Raw genomic sequence first — 17,470 nt, 5'->3', positions numbered from 1 at the left:
ACCAATCTCTAAAATAGGAACTGCATTCTAAGTTTTTTATTCTAACTTAAAATAGATTTATGGATTATTTTTTTTCTAATTAGATCTACATTTACGTTTTAAAAAGAATTATATGGTGCAGCCTCTGAATAATTATTCTTGCGAGTAAGCCTAGCATATTAACTTGCGGTTTTTGATTGTCATTATGCGATCACGTTCATTTTGAGAGCCCTGATATACAGTAGCCTATAGTGTTTACATTTACAGGTCATTTGCGTTCCACCTGTCATATGCGCCCCTCACTTGTACTGGGTTGATGCCACCGGCACATCTTAATTATAATTTCTGGCTACGCCCTTAAAGTAGCCTATTTATTTTGTTTGTTTTAATTAGCCTAGTCGCCTGCTGTAGTTTTAGTGGTCACCTTGCTATTTTAAAGTTGTATCAGGTAGCTATGTGGGCCTAACACTTCAGCCATTTGGAACAGACAAACACACCAGAATAGGCCTGTTTAGTAGGCCTAAGCAGGATTTGATGGCCGCATTCCTACACTTATAAAAGGCAATTCAATGCGGAAGTAATCTAAGTATTCAGAATACGTTACTCAGATTGAGTAACGTAACGGAATACGTTACAAATTACATTTTTGGGAATGTATTCTGTATTCTGTAACGGAATACGTTTTGAAAGTAACCCTCCCAACACTGGTTATAATCATCAAAATTAAAAGAAATAAACACTTGAAATATATCAGTCTGTGTGGAATGAATGTATTATACAAGTTTCACTTTTTGAATGGAATTACTGAAATAAATCAACTTTTTCATGATATTCTATTACATGACCAGCACCTGTAGTTCATGACTTGTGTCTCCCCAAGCCTTGTATCTGTTCTGAGGCAAGATCATTGTCGGGGCAACAGAGTTGTGACCGGTGCTGTAACACAAGGATTTGAGGGATTATGTCCTTGTAGTTTTTCAGCAGCAACAAATGGATGTGGATTGCCATGGCCTGGCCGCTGCGTTTAAACACCTGCTTCACAACACAACAGCTGCCAGGCAGTCACTCTGAGGCTTTGTCTCACGTTAACCTTTAGCCTTAGCCCTACTTCCTAAATTGGCCAGTGTTATTGCAAGGCATCACAATAAGATTTTAAGCCCTGTTCTCTTTGGACAGACATGTATGCCAAAATTGACATCTTCACATGGTATATGTATACTTTATAATGATTCGTAGGCTACATGTATTATTCTATCAAGGATATATTCTGGAAATTACAAATATTTTGGATATTTGCTACGGCTCTGTGTGTAATATGAATCATGTGGCTGGCTTAGGCTAAATCTTATAACCAGAGGCGGACAGAGTACACAGCTTCATTACTTGAGTAAAAGTACAGACACCCTTTGCTAAATTTTACTCAAGTACAAGTAAAAGTACAACAGTCAGATGTCTACTTAAGTAAAAGTACTGAAGTACTTGTTTTTAAAAGTACTTGAGTATCAAGAGTACAAGAGTACATTTTCTAAATATTGCATTACTACTGCCACAGTTCTCAAATTTATGTACAGAAACGTCCTACATGGAGTTATGAAAAATTTTAATGTTAATACCTTGGAGAATGTAAAAGGAATTGAAAGTAAAATCAAGTCATTTCAATCTTTTTACCATGTTGCCAGGGATGGGCAGTATTTCTAATACATGTATTTAAAATACGTATTTCAAATACAAAATACTATTTTGTAATTGAAACACTTGAAGCGAAAACTCAATCAATAAATTGTCCAGCAAATTGAAATTGTCTGGCGAGGTGGGGCCACGGGTTGGCACATTCCCAGGATGGACCAGCTGCGTCTTCATCCATTGTTTCATCCATGGTTTCGTCTCTTATCTAAATCTGCCATGGAGTTGACTTTGGCGGAAAGCTGAAGGTGATTGCTGATAGGCTGTCCCAATCAGTGGCGCCTGCACAATCCAATCACGTTTGAGAGAGAAACAACAAATTGAGGGTTTCCGAGATTTTTCTTTTTTCCTTTTTTTTAGAAGAAGTAACGGGTACTCATGGTTATGGATAGAAATGTAGTGGAGTAAAGAGTACAATATTTGCATCTCAAATGTACTTGAGTAAAGTCATGAGTACTCCCCAAAAATGATACTTGAGTACAGTACAGATCCCTCAAAATTTTACTCAAGTACTGTACTCAAGTAAATGTACTCCGTTACTGTCCAGCTCTGCTTATAACCACAAAGATCTGTGTTTTATACATCAAGAGAATCAGGATATGCATTAATCGATCTAAGGAAAGGGTTCAATTCTAGTCCTTCATCCTCAACTGCCCCACACTGTATCACACCTACCAGTGACAGCAGAGGTGTCAGATATTTCCTACATATGCTGAAGAAGCCACAGGGTCTTTTCCCTGTCATAACCTTGGCACAACATAACATGTGATCTGCTCCTGTTGCAATATATGACTACTACTTTTGCAAATAGCACTCAGATCCTGACAAGGTGGTGTGATTAGCAAAACACTAAATTATTTTAAGAAGAAATGACCAATGACTCAAAAATAACCACTATGAGCTGACTGGCTATTGCTGCCATATCGCACGCTGGAGCACATACAGGCTATCCCCCCCCTGGATATTTTCCCCTTTTATTGCTTTATGAAGGGAATCATGGTCCATATAATTCAGCTTTTTTGACGAGAATTTACAAAAAAACCTCTTTAATGTCAAAGTGACATGAGGAAAATGAGTGAAAACCAGCGGGTGGTTTGTGGGTCAGTGGCATAGACAGTAAGGGTCAGTGGTGTTAGCAATGGAGGATTTGTCATAGGGCTAGTCTGATTTCCTTCTGGCTCTTGAATTGGGGATTATTACAATCCACATTCCGATTGGCTTGACTTGACATTGAATAATCTACAAACTCCGATGTTTTTTTGTAGTGCTTTATGAATGAAGTGGGAAACAGCCAGACAGCCATACTCATCAAACCTCGGTAAGCATGGCCAACTGGAGTAGGAAGGCTGTGATGAGGAGGACCAGGTCCTTTTTGGCACAGGGTTGCTGTGAAGAGATCAGACAGTGAGGTCATGATCGTTTCCACCCCTGCAAACTAAGGAATGCAGACTTGGGATCAGGTGACTGACTTGCTCAGTGTGTGGGTTGTAAACTCTGGTTAAACATCAGACATTTCAAATTCAAAGGAGCTTTATTAGCATGACTGTTTGTATACAGTGTTGCCAAAGCCAGTGTTACAGATAACACAGTAGAATAACAAAAGAAAGAAAATAGACATACAGCAATGCGGGTATAACATGTGAACATAGAATAAATAATAGCATATGAGTGTGTGTGTGTGTGACATTTCCCTGTCCTGTCCATATTACTGAATTTAATTTATGATAAAGATTAGCTGACATTAATGTTTAACAGTTAAGATGGTGTTGCCAAACCAAAACTCACTGTTTTTTAGGGTTAACTTAAAAAACAGTGTCAATCTACACTGATCACTGATCTACTACTACTGGAAGGATAACACCTTGAGTATAAAAGCTTTACTACTCTGTGAATATTCTGTGAAAGCTCACCACTGTGTCAATTCCCAGCAAAGACAAAACAAGCAGCCTTGACGTGAGGGAGAGGCATGGCTATGAAGGCCAAGCCAAGACCTGGGAGAATTCCACAGATAGTCACTGACTGGTAGATGTGTGTGATAAGCTGTCTATTACTCCCCTTTGATTCGCTTAGTGTTGTGTCAAATATGGTGCAATGATTCTACTATTGCACAATTGTTTGTCTGCATGCAGGTTTCTATTTCAACAGGCTGATCAATAGCTGCCACCATGTCTACTGGCACTCCTTGCTTTTCTGCCATGAACCACAGAGAAGTTAAGCACACGGGTAGAACCAATACATGGCAGGACTTTTACTTTCTGAAGCCGGACTTTTACATCTCTGCTGTTGTTCGATGTGTTCCTTCTAGGATTTTACGGTTGCTCTGATTATGTGTTTTCATTTCATTTCAGCATTTGTTTTCAATCAAAAATTATTTGTGCATTACATTTCCTTTAGTTTTTCTTGAACTTGTATCTTCCGAGAACCGTTTGCGTGCTGATGCCCAAGATGTAGGCGAACAGCACTCCAATCCACAGGCCTGAGAAGGTTAGTCATCGTTGACATTGTTTTTCAATCTTCAATCTGTGTGAGTCAGCATGAAAACAAAACACTAAGGAACTAGCTGGACCTTATCCTAATCCTGCTTTGGCCTTGATGTGGTCCTGATCTGGAGCAGAACCAGTTCATTAGCTCCATGTGCTTCACCTGGCTGTCCATGAGGTGGCTGAAATCCGGATAGTGGTAACACTGAATCCCCTTGTGAAGTTCCAGGCAGACAGGACCCTCAGTAGCAACAGCAGAAGCCTGACATACGGGGAGGTGGCTCCTTCATTCTTTTAACATTGTCGGTCATATCTTCTGAAGTATCTTGGTTGTCCATCTGTTTCTACCTTATCTTGAGATTTACACAAGCTTGTTTCCTAAATATTTGACTTTACTCTGTTTGAACAGCCTATTAAACAGTGACGGGCAAATTAAATCATAAAAGAGATACATTTCTTAGTATGAAAATACTAGTATTGAGAATATATAAATATATAAATTATGTATCAGCAAGGGAAAACACTAATAATTCTAAAAAACACAACACTCATCATGTTTTAATAAATAAACTGCTGGATACCTTTATTGCAATATTTTTAAATCAGAAAAACAGCTAGACGTCACAGATTTCATTCCATGCCAATTTCAATGTCATTCGTACACCTTGCAATAACTAAAACACAAACATAAAACCCAGTCTGGCAAAAGTATGTTTTTTACAATTCATTGAAAAACAGAAAACAATGTAAATCCACACAAATATTTTAACCGTCATATTATTTTAGTACAAACACACACACACACACACATACACACCTACCACCATTCATAGATAACATTCATGACACCATGATGTATATAAAATATACTGGTCCACTCTTCCCAATGCAAAATATTGATCATTAAAAAAAATACTTGTATTTGTACTTGTGCAAACATGTATGTATTCTTGATTGATGACTGTAGATCTTTAGATTTAGATTTTTACATTTTACATTCTGAAGGGTGTGGGTATGTATTTGGTCATTCCAAAAGAATACCACAAAATGCATCAGTAGAGAAGTCTAACTGCAAAGGCCCACAATGTTCAATAAAGTTCACTAGCCATCACTTCCTGAGACTGTTTTCAGACAGACAGCAATCTTAAAGGCACTTCTGAGAGATTACAATATAAAATACATATTTTGATTAAAAGCAAATCTCCATCCCTATTTGGTGTTTAATCATGAAGGTAAACAGAATTGGCAATGATAAGCATTTGGCTAGCGCTTCCTTTGACTCATCTAGGACATAATGGAGATTATGAGGTTTGAAATTGCTGGTGATCCAATTAACAGTATTGGCAATGTAGTGCTTCATAAACACACGTGCATCTTCTAGTTATTCCAGATTTCATTGGCACACACAGCAGTCCAGAAAATCCACTCCAGAGTCATTCCAGAAAGTTCTCTAATTAGCTGTTCCAGGATTTTCTGTTCTCACCCCGACGGGCTCCACCAGCCCCTTCCCTCTTTGCCATGGCAGTGAGAGCTGCCAGGTTGGTGTTGGAGGCAGAAAGCCTGGTACTGGAACCCGACAAATTGGTGCTGGAGATGGATAGGTTGGCTGTGGACTGGGATAAGTTGTTACTGGAGCCTGAGAGGTTGATGGTGGATGTTGAGAGGTTGGTGCTGTGGCGCTTCTTCCTCTTCCGCTTCGCCGTGCCCTCTGCCCGGGTGACCCTGTCTGGGCGCACCAGCACACCGTAGCCGGGGTTGCACTGGAAGTATTGTCGACCATTCACAGAGCCGTCATTCTTCCCTGTAGGAAGGATGATATCAAAGAAGATGATATATAGATGGAACAATGAATATTACACCAACAGAATGACATACAGAACAAGATCATCCACGTATTATATTATTAAGGTGTTTCATATACAGTATAGGTCAGATAGTCATAGTCATAAACTATAATTGTAATATAATTGATGTGAATCCTTAAAATAAGAATCGACAAAACAATGTGTTACATCAAATAAAACATATTCAGCACAACCCTCAAGTTCAGTTAAAACCCTACTAGTTCTGTGCCCATCAGTAAAACCCCCAGGACCAAGCTGCATACCTGCTGGAACATCCAGCTCCACACCGACCCAGGTGCCCTCAGCAAACTCCGTCGGTCCTACATAGCGCACAGTGCCATGCTTATTGGTGCCCACAGTCACATACACATCTTCCTTCAACCAGTCTGGCAAGGGGCACTCTGGTCCTTCCTTTTCCTCCGTGCCTTCCTCCGTGTCCGAGATGATCTCCAGCCTCTCCAGGGGATCTGAGATGTCCAGCAGACTGCCACTCTCCCCCTGATCTCCGGACTTGTCTACGATGCCCTTGAAGGACTTGATGTCCGAGGTCTTGATCTTCTGGATTTTGAAAGGGTTACCAATGGCCGCAGCTTTGGTTGGAGCCTGCTTGGTGGTGGACGGAGGCTGCGTTGGTGCCTCCGATTGCTGGGTCAAAGAGGAAGCTTGCGAGGGGCTTGGAGAGATGCCTGCTTCTGCATTTTGAGGGCTTTGGGAGTCAGTTGCAGTAGGTGTATCTTTGGAAAGGGCTGGGGGCTGTGATTGTGCTGGAGATGTTGGAGGACTAGGTTCCTGTGCCACTTCTAAGGGAGTGTCAGGGACTGTGGGAGGATCTGGCTGGAGGGTACCAGAGTGGGGCACCTCGGGGGGAGAGGAGGGTGGGGAGCTGGGGGAGGGTTGAGTTTCTGCTGGGGCAGGAACAAGGCTGGAGGGGTGCTCTTCTTCGGGGGAAGGGTCCAGGTTAGTGGTGTGGGATTCCTCTTGAGACGCTAAAGAGGATGTAACATCAGTCTCAGCTTCAGAAGGAAGAGGAGAGGGAACTGGGGGAACATCAGTGGGTTCCTCCTGTGTGGGAGAACTCTGCAGTGGGATTGTTTTGGTCTGGTCCTCTGAAACTGATAATGACTCTGGCTGCTCATCTTTGTCACCATGGCCAACCTGAGGCTCTTCAACCTCATCTTTGTCAGTATCATCATCAGCAGTTTTGATTGGAGGGGAGAGAGGAGTGCCCATCTCTAGGTCATCCTGATTGGTTGGCGTGGCAAAGCTCTCGGACCATACTGCGTCTGCTACGCTGGACTTTGAGTCAGAGGTTGAAATGGGTGCTTCAGACAGGGTTCCCACGGAGATGCTTGTGGACATGTAGCCACTAGACACGTCACTCACAGGGCTGGGGGTGGGTTCCTCCGGCTCCAGGCCAGATGACAGCGGGGGAAGGGCCTCCAGAGATTCTGATTGGTCTTCTGCTGCTGAGGCCTCTGCTTTGACCTGAGAAAATGTTCCGGAAAGCTATATCATAAATAAGAACTTATAAATCCAAATACAGTTCCTTGGGGTGCATGGAACTACAACAGTTGACACAAGTCCTGCACTATAGCATACTGTGTTATCTAGATCTCCACTATCTTTTTATCTAGAGCTGACATTTACCACAATCTTTAATCTAGTTAGCAAACATAATAGGTTTCATTGGCTCACACCAGGCATTACAAGAACAAGACATTGCAAAACCTTTATTTTTCGGAATTTCAAGTCTAAAACTGAAGAGACGGACACAGAGTGACGGAACACAACAGAACACAGAACACAACAAGGCTGAGAGATATACCGTTGTCATGGAGATGTCAGTGACAGCTGCCTCTGAGATGCTCGGCTCCATGTCGAGTGAGCTGAAGGCGGCATCATCCATCTGTGGAGGGGAGGAGACTGGAACGCTGGGGGCTTCATGTGGAGGTTCCGAGGGATCCTCTGGGATCTTCTCCTCCTCCGGAGTCTGGGGGACCTGCAAACAAAGACATCACACTGGAGATCCGAGGTGCTACACCATGACTTGACTCATGATAATACATTTAGTTTCAATTGATTGAAGAGTACCAACACTGGGAAAGCAGTTTGAAAACCAAACATTTCAGAAAAGGTGTGAATTTAGCTTTTAGACAGAGAAGGAAATTATGCACGTTGAATACACAAAAAGTGAGAAATATAAGTAGAACTCTGCAATCACACAGTGAGCAAGAGAAAACACACTTACTATTTTTACAGTCCCAAGGTTCTCATCAAGGCTCGCAGACTGTACTATAATGCGAGGAACATTCTTTAGAGAGAAAGTAGAGAAAATAATCAGGCTTGAATACCAAACTTAGATTAGATACATGTAGAGGAATCGACCATTTTTATCATTTGAAATTACTTGATGTGAATGAGGAGAGGGATCACCAATGATTAATGCGGCATTTATTTTTCCAACCCTTCAGAATAAATGCTTGAGACTGAATTTAAAAAACAAGCAACAAAATAAATAAATAGCGTGCAAAATCAAATGTTTATCATTCATTAGGAAACATGGTCGAATTTTAGGTCAGATCAGAGTCAAGATCAGATCATGGATCCTAAAATACAAAATGAATGTTTGCCACACAACTTATTCCATTGTTCAATTTCAAGACTCCACACTCAGAAAGTACTGGTCACCTTTTGCACCTTTTGTGTGTAACAGCAAAGCTGTGAATGCCCAGTATAAGGTATGGTTAGACTACAAAACTTTCTGAGTCTGGAGTGTCCTTGAAAGGACACGTGGCATTTGGCCTTTTGTGTGTTACACCTACTGGCCCCCCGGTAAAGAGGTCAAACACAAATACTCTTGCTTCCTCAGGGTCCCTGAACTCCGGCCTATCAGGCTCCACCTGCAAACGAAACCACCAGTGTCCTCATGACCCTCTTAAACGCTTAAAACATGCTTTAAAAATGCTTAAGAATGCACATGCACTCAACACTTATCACAAATACTCACAGCAACAGTCATAAGCAGCACCCATACCTCATGAACTCACTGGCCACTCAAACAGATAAAGAGGGCAAAGGCCATATACAGCACTGAACTCATTCACTCTTTATGCATTACCTTAACCAGTAGTTGTGACCACCACTTACTATGGACACTACATGACACGTATAATCTCCATCCCCTATAGACCATGTCCACACATAGCATATACAGTATGTATGTAGCCCAAAATGCCCCTTCTCCCTGAGAACACTAATATGTTGCCCTCTCTTCCTTATGAACCACACTATGCAGTAAATATAAGCCTCATTAGTTAGCTCAAAGAAGTATGTCATTTGTATATTAGTCATGTATGTAAGTTTGTCATTCAGGAAATGTTAGTCATAAACAAGCATGTTATTTGAAAAATTGCAGTCTTGTTATGTAAGTATGTCATTTGGAAACCCGGTATGTTAGTCTTACATATGTTAGGCTACATATGTCATTTTGTGGTATGATAAGTTTTATGATAGTTTTATGGCTGCAGCAGGGCACTGAGGGCCTGTGGTGGGTCCCTACCTGCTGGCTGCAGCAGGGCACTGAGGGCCTGTGGTGGGTCCCTACCTGCTGGGAGAGCGAGGCGGGGCGCAGGTCTTTCTTCTCGTCTCGGCGGGGGAACAGGGACTTGAGCATCTTGGGCACAGGGGGGACCAGGGCTTTGACTGGGGAGAGATAAAAGGCAGCCATGCCTGAGAGACCTGCATGGGATGGGGGGGTTGGAGGAGGAGGAGGAGGAGGAGGAGAGGAGAGGAAGAAGACGAAATATGACCAAGACCAGAACCATGGGCCAGGAGAAGCAGAGGAAGTTTCCATTGGAGAAAAAGAGGAGTCAGGAAATGGACGACAAGAAGGAGGAGAAGGAGGGAGGGGACAGAGAGACAAGTGTCATGTTGACAAGCCACCCAACACCAGCTGCAAGCATTGTCATGACAACTGCACAGAACAAAGGGAGAGTATGGGCGGTGACATCTATGGATATTGACTGTCGGTGAGGATCATTAGACAAGCTATTGTGGGGTTCATCAGCATTTTTTACTTTTGTACCAATTCCAATTTCGTTTGAAGACACTAAATCCAATCCACAATTCAGGACAGATGAACATTCTCAATCTGCTGTTAAATCAACATATGGAGACATTACTTAAAAATTAGAATTTAAATGAGAAGGATTTAGTAAAAGAGCCAATAAAATTATCATAACAGATGTCATCTGAACAACAACAACAACAACAAAAAAAAACAACAGTTGCCTTTTTATGTGTATTGGCATTTGTTTTACAACTTAGCAGGAAGCAAAACACATAATGCCCCAAAAGTGCACCCAGGCCATTCAGGACAGATGGGCGAGCCAAAGCATGGATGAGTTCACAGCAAATACAAGATGGAAGGCAACATGTGGGAAACACTATACTGCACTGAAAGCGGTTTCCCATGAGAGCAATGTGATCTTAATCAGCATTTTAAAATACCACCACCATGTAACTCTTAGAGACCCCCCCCCCTCTCTCTCAGTATCATACAATCCATTGTATTATGCTAGCTATATAAAATAAAGTTGACCAATTGATTATTTATCATCTATTTCGTCGAAAACTAACAAATTAACCACTGAAAAGGCAAGCAAGAACTTGCAATCACCAACAACAGCACAGTTGGCACTGACAGAAAGCTTACTAATAAACTCATGTATTTTGGTAATATAATCATATGGGCTGTGAAAGGTTTTTTTATTTACAGTTCTGGAAAAAAATAGGAGACCACTGCACATTTTTCTGATGTCATCCTACGGTTGCTGAGTGACATTAAAATTTTTAATATGACCGCCAACTCATTCGAATGTCACTCAGCAACCGCAGAATGACATCAGAAATGAGCAGTGATCTCTTAATTATTTCCAGAGCTATATATATATATATATTTGCGGAAATGTATAGTGCATATCCTAAAGTAGTTAGTTGGAACAACAGGTGTGTATACCTGTCCTTCATATGACCAAAACTATGAACATCTATGGAGGATAATACAAGTACTAGTACTAGTGCTTATAAAAACATGCTTTAAAGTTTTCTGTTGCATATTGTCTATTCAAGGTCAAACTGCAACACAACTGAAATTCTGTTCTTTACTGGCAGCCATTTTAGGTACAAGCAACCTCCTAACTGATGAAGTACAAACATGTAAACATCTCTGGCTAGAGAACATATGCGTCTCCACAGACAAATGTCAGTTGTGAAGACACACATGTGTCACACCTGAGAGGGAGAAGAGGAGGGGAGGAGGAGAGGAGGAGAAGAGGAGGAGGGAGAGGGTGGTGGGAGTTTTTGGAGGTTACCTGGGTCAGTGACCGGGCTGCTCTGCAGGCTTGTGTTTGGGGGCGTGGGGCTCTTGAGTTGAGGGGACGGGAGTGCAGACACGTCCTGCTGGCTCTCCCAGGGATTCTGGGAAGGATCAGGAGAGAGGAAGAGAGCGAGTGTCAGCTCAAAACCTGAGAACATTTACACTTCAAAGAGACCCATAGACATAGGTCCTCAGAATCAGTGTTTCAACAACCTGACCTGTTTAACCAAAGGCCATGCTTGTGCTTTTGGTTAAACTTCTAACTGGCTACTGACTACTGGCAAAATATGTCAATCCTCTATATTCTGGGTCACAATGAATGAATGTAAGTATGTAAGAGACACAATTCAATAAAACAGTCATAGGGAGGATTGCAAGAATGCGAGTACACCTCAAGATAAGCTTATTTGAGCCTCACTTTGATGATGTGTGGGTCATGGTTGAAGGAGGAGAGATCCTGGCGACTCCCTGAGAGCTGTAAGGGGAGGAAGAGAAAGAGGAAGAAAGGTTAGGAGTGAGGAAGAGGTGGGTGAGGAGGAAGGGCAGGTGGAGGTGGGGTAGGGGGTGCATCATGAACTCACCCTGTTAACACTGGGAGAACTAAGACAGCGCCTTCGGATTTTCCCTTTGGCAGCCAAGTGCTCCTTCACAGCAACTTCCTACAGGTGTACAAACACACACACACACACACAGTCAAACAGAGATCCACGCAAAGACGAGAGAGAGAGAGAAAGAGAAAGAGAAACCAGAGCAAGAAATGAATGAGGAGAGTACATAGTTGAACACTGCATTAAAATCATTGAAGCTTTAGTGCATTAATTGTTGTGACATCCTACAACCATTCTAAATCAAATGAGCACAGTTGAAAGAGCAATGCTATCTCTTCAGGTGGTGACCTTTGCCCTCTGACCTGTCTGAGGCGGTCCAGGGTGAGGATGTTCTCCACGGCCAGCACGCTACGCAGGTACTTCTCGATGGCCGCCTCGCTGTCCGAGGACTGGGGGTTGTCAGCGCTGGCGGCCATACGCACCAGCATGTCCCTGTCCTCTGGACCCTGGGAGTCCTGAACACAACACAACACAATATACACACACACACACACGCACGCACACACACACACGTCCATGTTCTTAGCCTTTTCATGGATAACATACTGCATTTCAATTAGTGTAAATATGTATGTATGTGTGTGTGTGTGTGTGTGTGTGTGTGTGTATATGTGTTAAGGTCTGAGTATGCATGGACTCCTGTAGGTCCAAACTTTAGTCCCTTAATCTTCTACACTCATATTATCTAACTTATAATTGAACTTTTATCACCATACCAGAACACATAGCTTAGCATTCTGATGTTAAATGAACATTGAATCTCCGTCTGAATAGAAGCAGAGTTTCTGAGGTGTCACGCACTTTTATTCCATTCAGTGATAACATGACTCATGTTTCAGTGGAAAGTCTGACTCTTCATGTCCCAAGGACACGAACATTATTGGGAGGAAAAGCAGACTGTTGCTGTGAGAGGACTGGAGCCTAACCACCTAATCCCTCATTTGTGAAATGTCACAAACTCGAACGTCAAACAAACATGACACAATGGATTTTGTGCGAACAACATCCTGCATTATATGTTATTATGTGCACATAAGGGGCTATGTGGAGTTTTTCTCGTTAAAAACGTTCAAAAATGACCTAGAAATAAATAGCAGAATGAGAAGAAACAGGCGTTTTCACATAATGTCAAAAACACCTGTGCTCTGTGTTATCCAGATATCCACTAGAGTTAGCATTCAAACCAACACCTAACCAGCTCTCTTGTAATACCACATACTGCCACATGTGTCCCTGTAAAAGGTGTGTGTTTTTGAACATTCTAACATAACAACAATTGAAGGTTCTAAAATTCTATGTTGAATTCAATGAACTCAGATATTCTTTAGAAAGATCATTGTCCAACATTCCCGTCACACCGGTGTGATGGTACACCTTTAACTGTACGTACACACCGCCGCCGACTTGAGCTGCAAAAGAACCTCTGGGCGCCCTGTCAAAGACGCTTGTCGAAAAATATGGGAAGCTTTTGACGCTTTGGTCGCTCTGACGTGGCAGCATTCTACGTTGTTTGTCGTTTGCCGCTGAACCGCGTCATAGCTCATTAGCATAAAGTTGACCAGCTTTCAACTTTCTGCTTGACACTTAAGTCGCTCAAGACGCCCAAAACGCGACGCAGACGGATTTGCCGCCATTTGCAGCTGAGAGAAGCCGGCTTCCATTGAAAATGAATGACATCCTATATCTTTCGCAGCTCAAGTCTGCGGCGGTGTGTACGTACGGTAAGGGTTAAAAACAGTGGAAGACAATGGAGGAGTGCTGTGTGACTGAGCTGAAGAAAACTTGAATTCCACATATCTCCATTAAAACATAATCATTTTCTATAACACCTCCAGTCCATGTCTTACCCCTGGTACATTGGAGACAATCTCAAAGGTGACACCACATCCTGGAATGGTGCTACGCTGGGACATCTTCTTCAGGAAGCTTTGAGCAAAACCCTGCAGCCACACAGACACACACACACAAACACACACAAACAAACACACACACACACAGAAAAGTGAGAAATGTAAAAACATAATGCAATGTAGCACTGTGTATTACATAAAGTGTGTATTTTGTGTGCAGTGTGTGTTTGTAAATGTTTGTTTGATTTAACACCTGTCATCCTGTAAGACATGTTTTCATTTCACCAGCCATAAGTGAGAAAGCAAACGTGTGTCACCATGTGAGTATGCGTTTGTGAGTGTGTGTGTGTGTTTAAGAATGAGAGAGTGTGGCGAGACCGTGTGTGAGGGGCGTGCATGCGTGCGTGAATGAGAGAGAGTGTGTGTGTTCACTGTGAGGGTTGATCTGTTTTATGTACAGTAGTTGAGAGATTTGTATTGTATTTATCTATTTGTTTGTGTCTGTGTATGCATATGCACGTGTGTTTGTCTGTGTTTATATAGGTGTCTGCTTGTGTGTGTGCATGTGTGTGTGTGTGTGTGTGTGTACCTGTCGTCCAGTGAGGCTGACGCAGATGCGTTTGCGCAGCACCAGCTGCATCTGGGCAGGATGACTCAGCAGAACGGCTACGCGCACCGTCAGGTACACCCTCTGGCCCGCACCGCCCCCGCGGCTCAGCTCCACGCACTCGTGCACCGTCGGGTCCCACGAGGCCGCCGCCTTCACCTGGGGTCACCCAGAGGTCACAGGGAAGGTCACATACAGACAAACACACCATTCATGCTGTCAACAATGATACACTGTAGAGGCCACTATGGGATTATTTTGTTTAGTTCATAAGATATCACTGTTTGCTTCTTGTGGAGGCCTATCAGTCTGGCCACACACTGACTCTTGTCTCTAGTAGACTGAGGCAATCACCTCTACGTCATGGTGCTTAACGATCTGAAGATCGAAGAACTCATCCTCGTCTTCCTCGCTCAGAAAGGCATCCAGGCCTCCAGCCAGAGACGGAGTCAGGTGGTCGTAGAAGTCATCCGCTGACCAAGAGAAATGACAGAAGGGAGAAAGAGAAAGAGAGCAAAGAAAAAAGGATAGAAAAAATGAAGGAAAGGCAGAAAGGAAGAGAGGGCAAAAAAAGGAGATGGGAAGAGTTACGATGATGTCAGAGGCCTTGCTAAGCAGTTTTTGAAAACAAACAGATCAATACTGCGCTACTGTATCAGATCTCTGAGGACATCAGCCATGACATATAATACAAAGGCTGACTGAGTCAGACGCTGATGATAAACTGCACTGCTTGAAACTTGGTACGTCGCACGTTGATGACATACCACTCAGATCCAGGAAGAGGACGGGGATATGGGTCTCCATTCCAGGAGGAGGGCTCCTGAAAAGACAAGAGCCAATCAGAGGTTAGCCTGAGAAAGAGTCACCAGCCCCACACTTAACATCATCTATATTGTACTGCCATTGATATAATCCACATCACCATATAATAATTCACAATGAATCAACAATCCTCCATTCACAAGGACCACTTTTGCTATAATGTATGGAAAATATAGACATACACACACAAACACAAACACACACTTTGAAGACAAAAGCAAAACATACCGACACACACACTCACACAGACAGTAACACACATACACACACACACACCACTCAGCGGGAGCCCCAGGGATGCCACTGCCAGCTGATGGCACTAATACAGCGTTCCGCTCCTCAGTCAGCGTCAGACGCCACTCCAGCAGCTGAGCCTCCCGCTCCACATCATCTTCCGACTTATCTATGGACAGAGAGAGGGAGAGAGAGAGAGGGAAAGAGTAGGGCAGAGAGAGGGAGGAAAAGATGGGGAGAAAGGGAAAACGTCAGGGAGGTTGAGAAATAGGGAATCAAGATATAATGAAGAGATAATTCAGAAGATAGACAAAAAAAGCACAGAGGGTGGCCCGACAAATGAAGTATGGATTGACAAGGAAGGAAGGAACAAACAAATTAATACAGCCGCCCCGTATGGATTCAGTCCGTAATGGATTCATTCCTCCAACACAGACTTCCTTCCTGAGGCTATTTGTTCCAGGGTCCCTCCATGAACAGTCTGTTCACACACTCTTATTCCAATTCCATGCACAACACACCAGGGGCGCCGCTAGGGTTGTATTCCACCATGCACCATGGCTCAGGGCGCTAATCCCCCCCCCCCACCAAAGATGAACGGTGGCTACCCTACACATAGAGGTGTTTCAAGCTTTTTAAAAGTTCTAGGAGGGAGATTTCACCCCCGGGAATTTTTTTGAAATTCTGACTGCTAAACACACCATTTTAACGCAATTTGGGTGGGACAGAAATACCTTTACAGAGCAAGCAGCTCTGGCCATATCGGCGCTGGCTCACATGACGTGAACATTGCTTTTAATGCATTATCGCTTCACAACACGCGAACAAGGGAAAGAAAAGAAAAAAAAAACCAATGAGCTTATGTCACGATTTGCGATAGGCCTAGAGAAAAGACAGCTATGGTAACCTAACAATAAGGATTTGCTTACACTGCTGTTTAGTTGTCCCAAACTTTGAGATGATCCACACTCTAGACATTAACTGAATCTTATCAATCTTGAAACCCGAACTTCGATGTTCCAAACCGCATCGTTGGATGCAATGCCTAATTTCACTGCCTTCAGCGTAACTGCTAAGAACAGTGCGCCTTTCACTGTTAAACACCTGAAAAATATCAAGCTGCTGTTTTCATGACGAGCACTACGCTTGAATATCATGACAAAGTCTTGTCATGTCATGACAAAGTTTACACCAATCATCACCTTCTAATGTATCCTTATGTTGAGATGATCCATTCTCGTTGCCCTAAACATAGGCCATTATTTGTGCGCAAAGCATGTTTCAATTTAAGACAGTACACAAGCTATTTTTATTGTTGTAATATTCAATGATTTCATGATTAAAGCGTTGAAAATTGTACACACAGTGTGTACAGGATTACGGCTAGCGGCGCCAATGCAACACACAGTCATTGCTTTAGGCTGTTGAAATGTGAGTGGAAATGCTGGCGAGACTGATATCTCTGTTCTACTCTATATTTAGCATGGTGGTGGTAGGGGGGGGTTATGTTGATTATTAATGCCCAGTGAGTGCCTTCTCTCTCTGTCTCTCTCGCTCTGTCTACCTCTCACCCCTCTCTGCCAGTATGACCCCCCAGGGGTCTTTGGTCACTCACCTGGTTTGCCCACCAGCTTCTGTAGGTGCTGGTCTAGATATTCCTGCCTCTGGGTCAAAGCAGCCAGCCACTGACCTCTCAGGCGCTCCAGGTCCGCCTCCTAACACACACACATACACACATACACATATACACACACACACACGCACAGTCACACACAAGGTGCACACACAAATAAACAAGGTGCTATGGGATAAACAAATCCATCAAAAGAAAGGTCTGGTTGTAACCAACAATCAAGTCATGAATTCATCATTGAAAGATTTTATGTTAGAGTGCTCGCAGACAGTCGCATACAATTGCACACACATTTTCTTTGTTTGAACTGTGATCATGTAAACCTTTAAACATAAACATTTCTGACGATG

The 17,470-nt window shown here is 42.9% G+C and overlaps 1 protein-coding gene across 6 annotated transcripts in view; it reads right to left on the bottom strand.

The window, feature by feature from the left end:
• Positions 1 to 4,698: 4,698 nt before the first annotated feature.
• The window catches only part of LOC143109863 (kinesin-like protein KIF13B), a 35,506-nt gene continuing 22,734 nt past the window's right edge, over positions 4,699 to 17,470 (bottom strand). For 2 of the 6 annotated variants that reach the window (XM_076272658.1, XM_076272657.1), the window contains exons 28-42: positions 17,103 to 17,202; positions 15,530 to 15,656; positions 15,196 to 15,251; positions 14,783 to 14,901; positions 14,411 to 14,587; positions 13,819 to 13,911; positions 12,274 to 12,426; positions 11,945 to 12,022; positions 11,782 to 11,838; positions 11,359 to 11,464; positions 9,546 to 9,724; positions 8,235 to 8,297; positions 7,812 to 7,985; positions 6,250 to 7,492; positions 4,699 to 5,943 (exon numbers count right to left, since the gene is read on the bottom strand). In XM_076272658.1, the coding sequence (XP_076128773.1) occupies positions 5,597 to 5,943; positions 6,250 to 7,492; positions 7,812 to 7,985; positions 8,235 to 8,297; positions 9,546 to 9,724; positions 11,359 to 11,464; positions 11,782 to 11,838; positions 11,945 to 12,022; positions 12,274 to 12,426; positions 13,819 to 13,911; positions 14,411 to 14,587; positions 14,783 to 14,901; positions 15,196 to 15,251; positions 15,530 to 15,656; positions 17,103 to 17,202 (3,072 nt within the window). In that variant the 3' untranslated portion in view covers positions 4,699 to 5,596. The remainder of the gene's footprint in view (positions 5,944 to 6,249; positions 7,493 to 7,811; positions 7,986 to 8,234; positions 8,298 to 9,545; positions 9,725 to 11,358; positions 11,465 to 11,781; positions 11,839 to 11,944; positions 12,023 to 12,273; positions 12,427 to 13,818; positions 13,912 to 14,410; positions 14,588 to 14,782; positions 14,902 to 15,195; positions 15,252 to 15,529; positions 15,657 to 17,102; positions 17,203 to 17,470) is intronic. The other 4 variants (XM_076272659.1, XM_076272662.1, XM_076272660.1 and 1 more) reach the window with 4 other exon arrangements.

The sequence above is a fragment of the Alosa pseudoharengus genome, unplaced genomic scaffold (genome assembly GCF_046254945.1).
Source record: "Alosa pseudoharengus isolate Yale_2024_CS ecotype anadromous, Long Island Sound unplaced genomic scaffold, YU_APseudo_1.1 YU_APseudo_1.1_scf_7, whole genome shotgun sequence".
Classification (NCBI taxonomy): domain Eukaryota; kingdom Metazoa; phylum Chordata; class Actinopteri; order Clupeiformes; family Clupeidae; genus Alosa; species Alosa pseudoharengus.
The sequence above is the reverse complement of the archived record's forward strand: the minus strand, read 5'-3'. Positions and strand labels throughout refer to the sequence as shown.